General features: G+C 59.1%; 1 protein-coding gene across 1 annotated transcript; it reads right to left on the reverse strand.

Moving 5' to 3' along the window:
• Positions 1–2,682: 2,682 nt before the first annotated feature.
• MCM2 (minichromosome maintenance complex component 2) lies at positions 2,683–13,549 on the reverse strand. Its single transcript, XM_081276143.1, has 16 exons — positions 13,447–13,549; positions 12,459–12,688; positions 11,885–12,060; positions 11,543–11,803; positions 10,953–11,172; positions 10,577–10,784; positions 9,222–9,356; positions 8,562–8,753; positions 7,310–7,403; positions 6,678–6,928; positions 6,310–6,436; positions 5,864–5,976; positions 4,619–4,870; positions 4,116–4,298; positions 3,639–3,794; positions 2,683–3,428 (listed from the first exon to the last, which is right to left on the reverse strand). The coding sequence occupies exons 1-16, from the start codon at positions 13,450–13,452 to the stop codon at positions 3,318–3,320; spliced, it is 2,715 nt and encodes a 904-aa protein (XP_081132269.1). The 5' UTR covers positions 13,453–13,549; the 3' UTR covers positions 2,683–3,317.
• Positions 13,550–13,598: the final 49 nt, after the last annotated feature.

Genomic DNA, 13,598 nt, shown 5'->3' on the forward strand with positions numbered 1-13,598 from the left:
GGACCGCGCTGGCGGCGGCGGCGGCGCGCGCTCTCCTCATTGGCCCGCGACGCTGTCAGTCACGCCTGGCCCCGCCCAGCCGCGTGCCGCGGGCGCGCCCCCGCCGAGACGAGGTGGGCGCGCGGGCGGCCGCCCCCCCCTCCGCAGCGCCCCCGCGTCGGAGCGGCCAATCAGCGCCCGAGGAGGCTTCGGGGGGCGGGGCCGAGCCGCCAGGACCACGGGCCTCGCACCTCGCCTGGCAGCTGAGCGTGCGCTGCTGCTGCTGCTGCTGCTGCTGCTGCTGCTGATGCGCTGGCTGCTCTGCGCAGGGGGACCTGGGGGGGTCCGATCAGCACTAAAGAGAAGCTGGCACTGATGACAATGTGCAGGTGACCACCCATCCCGGGCTCTTGGATTGGGAGGACTCTGGGCCCAGGCCACAGCCAAGGACCAGACTTAGAGCCCAGAGGTCCAGTTTGCTTCTGTTTTTTGGGGGGTGGGTGGGTACCACGAATGGAACCCAGGGGTGCTCACCCTCTGAGCCCCGTCCCCAGCCCCTTTTTAGATTTTATTGAGAGACAGGGTCTCGCTGAGTTGCTCAGGGCTTCCCTGAGTGGCTGAGGCTGGCCTCCAACTTGTGATCCTCCTGTCTCGGCCTCCTGAGTCGCTGGGATGACAGGCGTGCGCCATCGCAGCCGGCAGGAGAACAGTTCTTTAAAAGAACCAATGATTATGTCAAATGTGCTTGCGAAATGTGTCCTCGGCCCTCACCCCCGGTGTGTATCATGGGAGATGATCTCACACGTTCTTGCAGGATAAATCCTTAGGAGAAATAGGATTGGCAGGAGCAGAGGTATAGAGGAGAGTGGGTTTCAGTCAAAGGAAGGGACGTGAGCATGAGGTGGCATCACAGGGCAGTAGATGGCACCTGTGTTGTGAGTATCAGGAGGCTAAAGGAACAGAAGGGAAAGAGAAACGACATTCTTGGTTATTCTGGACCAAGTAAGTAGACCCTTCTCCAGCTCCATTCATTTATCAGCAAATGCCATCATTTCATTCTTCTTGATGGCTGAGTAATATTCCACTGTGTATGTAGACCACATTTTCTTGATCCATCCACCTATTGAAGGGCACCTAGGTTGGTTCCACAGTTGACCTAGGAAAAAGTGGCTATGGATGGCAAGATGAAAACAGAGACCGTAAAATGAGAATTTACGCAGTGAAGACATTCTTTAATTTAATTCATAGAACTCTATGGCTTCATTTACCCTGGGGTCGACTTCAAACTCTGTGGCCCAGGTGATTTGGTGGATCCTAGGCAGGTAGGTGAAGATCGGATAGGACAGGATCTCCAATGTCAGCATGACGTGACCCAGAAGCAATTCATGTTTTTCAGCCGGGCATGGTGGCCCACGCCTGTCATCCCAGTATCTCAGGAGGCTGAGGCGGGAGGATCCACAAGGTGGAGGCCAGCCTCAGCAACTTAGCAGAGCCCTAAGCAACTTTGCAAGACCCTGTCTCAAAATTCAAAAGGAGAAGGGCTGGGGATGAGGCTCGGTGGTTAAGCACCCCTGGGTTCAATCCCTGGGACCAAAAAAAAAAAAAAAAAAAAAAGGGTGACTCCCCATTCCTGTGGCTGGACCTGCTGCGGGGTGTCCCTGGTCGTGGGTTCCTATGTGAACATGGGAAAGTGACGTCCATTCATTCCCCTGTCTCTCCCAGTCCCTCCCCTCCCTTCCCTCCACTCCCCTGCGTCTCATCCAGTGAACTGCTATTCTCTGCCCCCCTATTGTGAGTCAGTGTCCCCATATCAGAGAGGACACTCAGCCTTTGGTTTTGGGGACTGGCTTATTTCACTCAGCGTGATCGTCTCCAGCTCCATCCATTGACCAGCAAATGCCAGTATTTCACTCTTTAAGGCTGAGTAATATTCCACTGTGTATATGGACCAGTTTCTTTATCCATCCCCTGTTGAAGGGCACCTAGGTTGGCTCCACAGTTTAGCTATTGGGAACTGAGCTGCTATAAACACTGATGTGGCTGTGTCCCTGTCGTGTGCTGATTTTAAGTCCTTTAGGTATAAACTGAGGAGTGGAACGGCTGGGTCCCATGGTGGTTCCATTCCCAGTTTTCTGAGGAATCTCCACCCTGCTCTCCAGTTCCTGGGAATGACAGGTACACACTCCCCACCAAAACAGTACAGCCGGATTAGCCTGTGGATCTGAAGTGGTAAATGCTTGAAAAATAAAAAGCAAGAGATCGAATTGATGGAGGAAATCATGATCCGAAATGCATGTGTCTAAATAACTCCAGGGTTAAAGAGCATATCATAATTTAAATTTAAGTGTATTGAGAAATTCATAAAGGAGAACACTGCTCATAAGGAACCATGAAATATGGCCAGGTGCACGGCTGTCATCCCAGTGGCTTGGGAGGCTGAGGCAGGAGGATCGCAAGGTGGAGGCCAGCCTCAGCCAAAGTGAGGCCCTAAGCCACTCAGCGAGACCCTGTCTCTAGATAAAATATAAAAAGGGCTGGGGACGGGGCTCAGGGGTTAAGCTCCCCCCGGGTTCCATCCCTGGGACCAAAAAAAGAAGAAAAAATAAAAGAATTGAGGCAAATAGATACCAAGGCTTCAATTTCACTCAACTTTATTAAAAATCTGAACTACAAAAAAAATTACGTACAAAGCATTGCGGAGAAGAATCCTATTAATTAATATAGGAGTAAAAGTGAACAATCCATGTGTCCCGTGGCAGATTCCTCATGTCCCCCAGTCGAGGGACAGAAGCCACACTATCACAGGAATCACAGGCACGGAGCTGTGAGTCCTTCTACAACAGGACAGAATTCCAGAAAAAATGTGCAGACAGGAGGTACCACGGGTAGGTATCTAAGCAGTCAAAAGTTTCCACTTAAAAGATCTGACGGGCGCCGTGGTGCATGCCCAGTATCTCAGCGACTCGGGAGGCTTGAGGCAGGAGGATCTCAAGGTGGAGGCCAGCCTCAGCAAAAGACACGAAGCGACTGTGACCACCTCTAAATAAAATACCCGATTGGGCTGGGGATGTCACTCAGTGGTCGAGGGTTCCCCCGAGTTCAATCCCTGGTACCCCCCCCACCCCCTAAAGTGTTCCTGAAGCAAAAAAGTGAGGCCAGAAAAATAAATACCACCGGTGACGTTAGACATCCCTCCGCCATCCCTAACCCCAACCCACTGAGTCTCCCAGGAGTTTGGGTTTCACGTCCACAAAGCACAAAGTGACTGAGCGCTCGGTTTCCCCGAATACAGTGTCATCCGGGAGTCCCTCTCCAGGTGGCCCCCGGGAGGGGGGACCTCAGAACTGTTGCAAGATCAATTTCCGCTTCACGTCGAGGCTGAACTTGTTTATACTGAAAAGGTCACTGTTGTAGAAGGCAGAGAGGTTGTGGATGTTGATCTGCCGAGCCTAACGGGGGTGGGGGATAAAGGCCAAGTGTGCGAGTCAGTGGACTTAAGGGGCCCCCCGGAAGAGGCGATGTCCAGAATCCTCGCAGCTCGGGAGGCCGAGGCAGGAGGATCGTGAGTTGGAGGCCAGCCTCCGCCAAGCCCCCGAGGATGACAGATGGCTCCCCAGGGAGCCCAAGCCCCGGCCCCAACCTCCCACGGGAGCCCGTACCTTGTCCACCAAGTCCTTCTCGGGCACTTCGATGGTGTCCTGCTGGGCTCCAAAGCGGTTACGCTGATACGTCACCTGCTCTGCCACCAACTGCTTCAATATGAAGAGCAGCAGCTCGTTGTTGTCGCGACGGAAGGAAAGATACCGGGCAAAGGTCTGCAGGAGGAAGGACAGGTCAGACACCACCCAGGGGGGACCATTTCTGGTGGCTCCCTGCCCCGCCCCCTCCAAAGCTCCCAACAGCCAGGTGAGGCTCAGGGCCACGCCCAGGTGGGACACCCGCCCGGCCATTCCCCGGCTCTGCTCTCTTGAGACAGTCTTGCTCAGTTGCTTAGGGTCTCGCTAAATTGTAGAGGCCGGCCTCCACCTTGGGATCCTCCTGCCTCAGCCTCCTGACCGTGTGGGAGGCAGACCAGAGCCCCCGGGCCTGCTTCCGGCCACGCTGCACGGGGGTGCACGGGCTGGGACGGTGCCCACCTTCCTCATGCTGCGCATGACGCTGAACTTCTGCGTGTCGATGAAGCTCTCCAGCATTACGCGGATGGCCATGTTGACGTCGTCCTCGATCACGTAGTTCCGCAGGTGGATGCGCGCGTGGGCCTCCGCCATGCGGATCATGGACTCAATGTGACGCACGGTGATGGGGATGCTGCCCGTGGCCTGTGGGGGGGGAGGACAGGGCAGGCTCAGCCAGGGCGGAAGGAGCTGCTGAGTGACCTCAGGGCCTCTTCCAACCGCAAACTGGTCCACTCCAGGGGCCTCTGTGCCTCCCGCTTGGTGCTAACGTTGGGCCCCCGGGGGGGCCGGACCCCAGGGTGCTGCCACCCCGGAGCCCTGTCCCCAGCCCTTTTATTTTTTTTATTTGGAGACAGGGTCTTGCTGAGTGGCTGAGGCTGGCCTCCACCTTGCCATCCTCCTGCCTCAGCCTCCCGAGCCGCTGGGAGGACCGGCCTGCACACAGCGGCAGCCCGAGTGCTCACCATGGACTCCTTCCTCAGGTCGCTGTACATCTTGGCCACCTTGTCCTGGTCCATCTGGTTGAGCTTGGGGTGCACCTTCTCCTTGGCGTAGATGATGTACTTCTTGAGTACCTCCTGGGGCAGTGGCTCCACGCCGTACGTGTTGGGCATGGCGGGCTCCGGGGCGCTGCCATTGACCAGCCTCCCATCCTCCTTGTTGCTGGGGTGGTGACGCACATGGCTGCCCACCACGAAGCGGGCCAGCATCTCATCCTACGGTAGTGGGGACAGGCCCTGAGCACGGTGGGTCACACACGTCCTGCCCACGATGTTTAATTTTTTGGTCCCAGGGATGGAACCCAGGGGCGCCTACCCCGTGATCCCCGTCCCCAGCCCTTTTTGTATTTTATTTAGAGACAGGGTCTCGCTGAGTGGCTCAGGGCCTTGCTCAGTGGCTGAGGCTGGCCTCCAACTTGCGATCCTCCTGCCCCAGCCTCCTGAGCCACTGGGATGTCACGTGTGGGCCATATGCTCTTATATTGTCTCCAGACAGTTTTCAGAGCCCAGAACACGATGCCAAACCTGACAAAGTCCTCCCAGAGCCCACTGCCTGCTGAGAGAGAAGCTATCAACACTCTCTAGGTGGGACACAATGCCACACCCCGACAGGGACAGCTTCACAGAAGTGCTCTGGCCCAGGAGTGTGGGACCAGCCCGGCCAGCCCAGCAAGCCCCCATTTCAGAACAAATTACGGCACCAGCCTGTAATCTAGCAATTTGGGAGGCTGAGGCAGGAGGATCACAAGGTGGAGGCCAGCCTCAGCCACTTAGCGAGGCCCTGAGCAACTTAGGGAGGCCCTGACTCTCAATAAAATAGAAAAAGGAGCTGGGGACGGGGCTCAGGGATCGAGGGCCCCTGGTATTGAGGTGGCTGGGGAGGCAGATGGTCAGGGAGGGACCAGGGCCTGGCAGGGGCCGGGAGGACCGTGGAGTCCTCTCTGAGGCGAGTGCAGGGGCTGCGGTGGGCTGGGGACAGGTGTGATCAGACCCATGGTTCTGGCCTCAGTGGGCAGAAGATGGAAAGCCAGATGACCAACCCCAGGGACAGCAGTCCCTGGACGCGAGGGACGGGAGCAGAGAGGAGCAGGGGACACAGGAACAGGCGGAGGACTGTGAAGGGCACTGGGGACGGGGGAGTAGATGTGAAGCAAGGAGACATCAGGACAACTTGGGGACAAGGGGACGAGGCTGGGCCTCAGGCTGTACCTGGACAGGGTCCACCGTGTCCCTCACCACACACAGGACGTCGAAGCGGGAAATGATGGGCTCCGTGAGGTCCACGTTCTCCGAGAAGGTCAGTGAGGGGTCGTAGCGGCCACCTGAAACCCAGAGGAGCCCTGGTCGGCATGCAGGACCCCACCCCGCTCCCCACCTGGGAAAGCTGCTCCCAGCCCCCAAATGGCTGCCTGGTGCCTGCCATCTGCTCTGCATCAGGAGACAGTAAAGGGATTCTTAGAGCCGAGCCCCAAAGAGCCCACGGTGCGGCAGAAAGCCGTTCCCCAGGAAGGACACGTCAGAGCAAGACGCGAGGGAAGGACCGGGCACGGTGGCACACGTCTGTTATCACCACAAGGGCTCGGAGGCTGAGGCAGGAGGATCGCAAGTTGGAGGCCAGCCTCAGCCACTCGGCGAGACGATGTCTCTCAGCTTACCAATGGGGTTGGCGGCGGCGATGACGGTACAGCGGGCCTGCAGGGAGGTGACAATCCCGGCCTTGGAGATGGAGATGCTCTGTTGCTCCATAGCCTCGTGGATACTGGTCCTGTCCTGGTCATTCATCTGTGGGAGACACAGAGGCCCGGGAGGCTGAGGCAGGAGGATCACAAGGTGGAGGCCGACCTCAGCCAATTAGCAAGGCCCTGAGCCACTCAGTGAGACCCTGTCTCTAAATAAAATGCAAAATAGGGCTGGGGATGGGGCTCAGGGGTCAAGGGACCCTGGGTTCAATCCCTGGAACCAGGAAAAAAATATATATATATCCAGTTCTTGGACCCTGCTGTCCCCATATCCTGGGACCCACCTTGTCAAACTCATCGATGAGACACACTCCTCGGTCCGCCAGAACCAGGGCCCCAGCTTCCAAAGTCCACTCTCTGCTGACCGGATGCCGCTGGACGTAGGCCGTGAGGCCCACAGCCGAGGCCCCCTGCCCCGTGGTGAAGATGGCGCGGCTGGACACCTTCTCGATGTATTTCAGGAACTGAGACTTTGCCGTCCCAGGGTCCCCACACAGGAGTACGTTGATGTCACCCCGCACTTTGTGTTTCCCGCCTAGAGAGAGAGACAGGGGTGGACAGGTGGGCGAGGACCACAGGACAGGGCTGGATCGTCCCCCAACCCTCCCCAAACCTACGCATTAGATCTTCCCAGATACTTTCTTTGGGTGACCTGGGGACTGAACCCTGAGCCAAGCAAGTGCTCCACCCCTGAGACCCGTCCCCAGCCCTATTTTGTATTTTATTGAGAGACAGGGTCTCCCTGAGTGGCTGAGGCTGGCCTCCACCTTGCGATCCTCCTGCCTCAGCCTCCCGAGCCCCTGGGATGACACTGCACCTGGCTGATTTTAGTTCTTTTATGGGAAAAAAAAGAAAAAGAAAACGAGCCACTACAGAGAGCCACCAGGGGAGGCACGTGGGACCCCAGGGTGCTTACCTGGGTTCTTGGGCTCCCCACCAAACAGCGCCAGGGCCAGGCCCCTCTTGATGTCCTCGTGCCCGTAGATGGAGGGGGCGATACTGGCAAAGACCTGAGGAGAGTAGGGGACACGCAGGTGAACAGAGCCCAGCACGGACCCCTCAGAAGGAAAAGAGTCACTACCCTTTTTTGGGGGTGGGGGTAACCAGAGGTTGAACCCAGGGGCACTTAACCCCTGAGCCCCGTCCCCAGCCCTTTTTCTATTTTATTGAGAGACAGGGTCTCGCTGAGTGGCTCAGGGCCTCACTAAGTGGCTGAGACTGGCCTCCACCTTGCGATCCTCCTGCCTCAGCCTCCCAAGCCGCTGGGGTGACAGGTGTGGGACACCATGCCCAGCTATATGTACATGGATTTGTTCTCAACCTCCACAGCCCCCCCGCCCTGCCAGGCTCTGCACCTGGAGACACTGCCTTGTCCCTCACACTGTCACCCAGGGTGACGTATTCCACTCCTGTGTCTCAGCTTGTTCATGAAGGACATGGGCACGGAGGAGACCCTCAGCCCAGGAGTTTGGGGGCTGTTTTGGGGGAAACGAGGCCCGTGGACAGTCGGCGATTCTCCTTCGATAATTCCTCTGCCTGGGGACTGCCCGGGTGTCACTGGGCTGCAGAGGTGGCCGGTCCCCGACACGGTCCCACCCAGCCCCTCTCGCCTCCCGGGATGAGGTAATGTCTCGCCAGCTCTCTGCTTGCCACGCAGGACGGACGCCCAGGCTCAGCTTCTCTTCAACCAAGCGACCAGTGCAGCCGGACGTCTACCCTACGCCCTGACCAAGATCCTCCAAGAGGTAACAGGTCCTGGGGCCCAGTCCCATCTTGGGCCTGCACTTCCCGAGGATCATCTCATTTAATCCTAACAAGACTCTGGTTTCATTCTGGTCTACAAAGGAGGGATACTGCCAGGCGCCCCTGAGACCCCAGTGACTCGGGAGGCCGAAGCAGGAGGACCACAAGTTGGGAGGCCAGCCTCCACAAAGCGTTGAGCAACTCAGCGAGATCCTGTCTCTAAGTAAGATGTGAAAGGCAAGCGTCTCCGTTTCTGCAGAGGTGCCTGCTGACCCGGGTGTCACAGAAGGTGACCTTGACCTCTGACCCCAGGAACCCTGATCCAGGGCACAGGGAAGTCCTACTGCTGATCCCACTGCCAGTGCTCAATATCAAAGCTGCTCAAGTTTGGCCACACCAAGCCCGGTGTCCCCGCTGCCACCTGCCTTCTCCCCGATCTGCTGGTCCTTGGAGAGGCTGGTGATCATCTTCACGTCCTCGTCCGTCAGCTCCCCGACAGCCACCTTGTTGTCCTTCTTGGCCACGTGGTTGGCCAGGATGACGGTGGCAAAGACGGGGAAGCCGTGGGCGGTGTTGAGGGACCCGTCGTAGTTGTTGTGGTAGATGCCGGTCAGCTCCTGGGGACGAATAGAGGCAAGTGGTCAGGGGGCCCCAGGATGGAGCTGTGACCTCCCTCTGGTCTCCCTGCCTCCACTCTCTGGGCTTGGCCTGCCAGAAGTGAAGTTCAGTCACAGGGGGCGTGACCTTGACCTCTGACCCCAGGAACCCTGACCCAAATTCCTCCCCTCTCTGCTTTCCGGGGGGGCTTCCTGTGTTCTGCTTCAATACAGGCCCCAAAGGGGACAGGGTCAAGCAACCCTGACGCCGAGACCTCAGAAATCACCATGAACCTTTTTTTCCTTATACGTTGATTATCTCGGTTGTTTTGTCACAGCAACGAAAGCTGACAAATACACAATCCATCGCAAGCAGGAAAACCTCTTTGCCCCCAGGACTCAGGACCTCATCTCAGGCCGCTGACCGCCCCCCAACAGGTGTGGTGGCTCACACTAGTTCCCTCTGGACCTCGGCGCCTGGCCACTTACGATCTCGTCCCCCGGCTTGCAGCTGTCCACCAGATCGGCGAGGAGAATGGCGTCCTTGGAGCGGGGCAGCCGGCCTGCGGCCACTTTGCCCGGACTCTCCTGGATGCGGATGCGCTGGTAGTTCTGATAGATGGTCTGCGAGGGACACAGAGGAAATCCTGGGGTTCGTTCTCCCCACGGACAAGACTTTCCTGTCCCTAAAGCGTCCCTTTTCCCGTCGCCTGAACCTGACTGAACCCACAGGACTGAGAACAGGCAGCCTGACTGTTTCTACCTCCAGAGAAGGAAACAGAACCCCAAAGTCGCCAAGGAATGAGCCCACTGGGGCCCAGTAGGCTGCAGCATGGACCTGCAGGGCCACCATCCCCCGAGAACGCCCTCTATTGGCGACTTGGGTTCATATTCTGGTGCTGGGACCTAAGCTGTGTCATCTTGGGCAAGTGAATCCCTCTCTCTGTGCCTTCACAGCAGAATAGGGATGATCATATTGAAACCCAAAACTCAAAACATGGATTAAATCAAGGCATGGATACGGAGCCCCTGGAGCCATGCCAAGGTCAGCAAGTGTCAATAAAGCCCCCAAGTGACAGGACCAGCCAGCCATGCACACAAAGTTCTCGACTTTCAGCTAAAATAAACCTTTCCGCATTATAACTCGGTTATCTCAGGTATTTTGTTACAGTAACAGCTGGCAACGAATTAAGAAAGTTGAAAGCATAAAACTCGGATCAGCATTTTTGCTTGAGCTCGGATCCTCCAGGCCACTTGGCTGGGTGGTCTCCTCAGCCGGTCACTTCTCTGAACACCTATTTCTCCCTCAGGAGAGTGGAGCCACCTGCTTCACGGGGCTTCAGAAGATGCACATTCTGGGTTCCCAGGAAGTGGGGTCTGAACCTACCCATGGGCAAGAGACTCAGGGGAAGGGAGGGACCCGTGAGGACCCCAGGGAAGGCCGGCAGACCTGGGGAGGCCCCTGGGCAAGACCGGCTTGGGCCTTCCCACAGCGGGTCTTTGGCTGTGGGCAGTCAGAGGCATAAGTTCTAGAACCTTCCGGGCACTTCCTGGCCAGGTGAGTCCAGCTTGGACAACTTGTAGGAACTGCAGAACCGCGAGAAAGGAGTAGCCAAGCCCGACAGTGGACAGGCAGGGAAGGGGAGCTGGGCACCCTCGGTAGGAAACAGAAATCCTAGCGGCTCTAGAGGCTGAGGCAGGAGGATCTCAAGGTGGAGGCTAGCCTCAGCCACTTAGCAAGGCCCTGAGCAACTTAGCGAGATGCTGTCTCTAAATAAAATAAATGCGGTGTGGTCACCCTGAGGCTACACCCTGCCCACGCGGGCAGGCCCGGGGCCTCTCACCTGTTCCATGTTGACCTCGAAGGGCCCGGCGGACTGGCACTCGGGACAGGAGCCCGGCTTAACCTCCTGGTTCTGGGACTGGCAGAAGGGACCGAGGACGAAGTTGCACTTGTTGCAATTGTACTTGACCATGCTGAGCTGGGGCAGGACGCCCGTGCAGCTGGTCACCACGCCGCTGGTGCGGATGAGCTGGTTGAGGTGCAGCTGCCTGGGGGAGAGGCCGAGGCGCATGAGAGGCCGGGAGGGGAGGCCAGAGTCGCGTTAGAGGGCAGGATGGGAGGCTGAGGCGCGTGGCACCTGGTGCGCCACACCCACCCCACCTGAGCACCCTGCGGTCATGACCGCCCTGGATCCCAGGGTCCCCTCCCCAAGTCACCTCAGGGAGCGCAGCTCCTCCACCAGGGGCAGGTGGGAAATGCGGACGTGGATGTGGCTGGCGATGCGGTCGTACTTGGGGTACATGGCCAGCACCACCTCCAGGGCCGCCTCGTCGAAGATCTGCAGCAACTCGGCGGGCGCCTCTGGCAGGAAGTAGGCCAGGACGTGCTCGCGGGCCGCCAGGTCCTCGTAGTTGACCACCAGGCTCTCCTTGTTCTCTGCAGGTGACAAGGGGGACGCTCGGCTCACGGCCCAGGAAGCTCACCCGCCCCCAGTGTCGCCATCCAGCCAGAAAGCCTCCCCTGAAGGTGGCTGTGGGACCCCGATAAGTGACACCTCCCCCATTCCCAGCTCCCCAGTGGGACCAAGGCTGGAAAGGAAACTAGTAGCTCGGGAGGCTGAGGCAGGAGGATCGCAAAGTGGAGGCCAGCTTCAGCCACTTAAGACCCTAAGCAGCTCAGGGGGACCCTGTCTCTCGGTAAAATATAGAAAGGGCTGGGGACGGGGGCTCAGGGCTCGAGGGACCCTGGGTTCAATCCCTGGCACCCAAAAGAAAAGCCCAGCTCTGCGCCCGACCTGCCCCCGTACCTTTGCACATGTCGCTGATGCGCTCCTTGAACACGTTGTGCCCGTGGCCGTCCACGTGCGTGCGCAGGAAGTTCTTGAAGCGGTGGTGGATCTCCAGCCGCGGGCCGGCCATGCTCACCCACTCGCGCACCGAGTGGCCCTTGAGGTCCTCCAGGTTCTCGATGCTCTCGATCATCTCCTCATCCTCCTCGCCCTCCTCCGTGGCGCGCTCCACCTGGCGCCTCTTGCGCGCAGGGCGCTCATCGTCCTCCTCGTCGCTGTCTGCCAAGGCCCCAGACAACGGCCGATGAGGCCGGTCCCCTGCGTGGCCCCGCCCCTCCCACAGTGCACAACCTGACCTACCGTACAGCAGCCCCCTGCGCATGCGCCCCAGGCCCCGGCCGGCCTCCCGGTCTCGCTGCCGCATGACCCGCTCAGCGGCCTCCCTCTGGCTGGCGGTCAGCTCCTCCACGTCCTCGTCATCCAGGGCCAGTCCCTCGGTCTCGTAGGCATCCAGCTCTGGGATGGCCCGGTAGTCCCTGAGAGAGCCCCCAAATGGAACCAGTCGGTGACCACCCCCCACCCCGAAACCGCACCCAAGGTCTGGAGCTGCCCCATGAGGCTCAGAAACCCCAGCCCACCACCTCCAGGTCGGAAAACCGCCCGCCTGTCATCCCAGCGGCTTGGGAGGCTGAGGCAGGAGGATCACAAGTTGGAGGCCAGCCTCAACCACTCAGCGAGGCCCTGAGCAACTCAGCGAGACCCTGTCTCGGAGGGGCCCTGTGACTCTTGAACTTGTCCCCCACCCCCACACCCTGGACCCAGCTGTTCTGAAAGGCGAGAAGACACCTGACCCAGAACTTTCCAGCACCCTCAGCGAGGTCACCAGGACAAACAGGCTCCCTGCCACCAAGCCCAGAGCCCGCCATGAAGGTACCTCTCCATGCCATCTCCAATAAGCTCCTCCCCATCCTCCTCTTCCTCCATGGGCCCCTCGGTGCCCAGCAGCCCCTCAGACTCATCCTCAAAGGGAGGCAGGTCGCGGCCAGGGCTGGAGGTCAGGGCATCGGTCCTCCGGGAGCTCCGCCCAGGGCTGGAGGTCAGGGGGTCATTGCCTCTCCGTCGCCGGGCAGGACTGGACGCCAGGGAAAGAGACTCGGATGATTCCTGCAAAAGAAGATGCCGCCATCCAACACCCGAGTTGCAACCTCAGGACCTTTGCACTTGCCATGCCACGCTGCCTGCCTGCTCTCCACTGAGCAAATATCTCAAGTGACAGTTGGGAAACAACTGTCACAACCCCCCCCAACACGGGGGATCACTCCCGTGACCCTCCATTTTCTTCATGAAAAACATTCCCGTGAAGAAGTGCAGCGCCAATCATTCCAGCGGCTCGGGAGGCTGAGACAGGAGGATTGCACACTGGAGGCCAGCCTCAGCCATCGGGGAAGGCACTAGGTGACTTAGGGAGATCCTGTCTCAAATTTTTCTTTTTTAAAAAAAGGGCTGGGGACAGGGCTTGGTGGTTACGTGCCCCCTGGGTTCGGTCCCCAGAATCAGAAAAAAAAAAAAAAGTGCAGAAAGAGGTGGTGGCCCCGCGCCTAACTTGTGCACGCCACGCCAGGTATACAGATGGCGCCCAAAAGGTGCGCGGAGTGGAAAATGAAAGGGGCCGGGAAGGTCGGGCTTAGGGAGGACCACGGGGACGCGGGTGTCCCCAGGCGGAATCGAGCAGCGCGGGTCCCCATCACCACGCGGGTCTTGCAAGTCAGGGGGACAGAGGGGACCGACCCCCCTCCCGGCGTCCCCACCCCGGGCCGGCCGCACAGAGGCGACACGCGGCCTCCACCCCGCCGTCTCGGCGCTCGCACGCCACCCCCGCGGCCCGGCCGGTGTCCCCGCGAGCCCCGCCGCCGCGCGCTCACCGCCATCGCCGCGCCGCGCTCCGCTCCGCAGCTCCGGCCGCCACCAGCTTTCGCGCCAAAAGCAGCCCACGTGACCCGCCCGAGCCCGGGAAAGCGCCCAGGATAACATTACGTCATGACGCAGCGTCCGATTGCGTCAGGGGGCGGGCCAG

Source organism: Spermophilus citellus (genome assembly GCF_964194105.1).
Source record: "Spermophilus citellus genome assembly, chromosome: 19".
In the NCBI taxonomy this organism is placed as follows: domain Eukaryota; kingdom Metazoa; phylum Chordata; class Mammalia; order Rodentia; family Sciuridae; genus Spermophilus; species Spermophilus citellus.

Coding starts and splice junctions, on each gene's coding strand:
- MCM2 (XM_081276143.1), bottom strand. Junction 11,173..11,542: donor CATCAGCGACATGTGCAAAG/GTACGGGGGCAG, acceptor TGTCACCTGCAG/AGAACAAGGAGAGCCTGGTG. Junction 6,437..6,677: donor TCATCGATGAGTTTGACAAG/GTGGGTCCCAGG, acceptor TGTCTCCCACAG/ATGAATGACCAGGACAGGAC.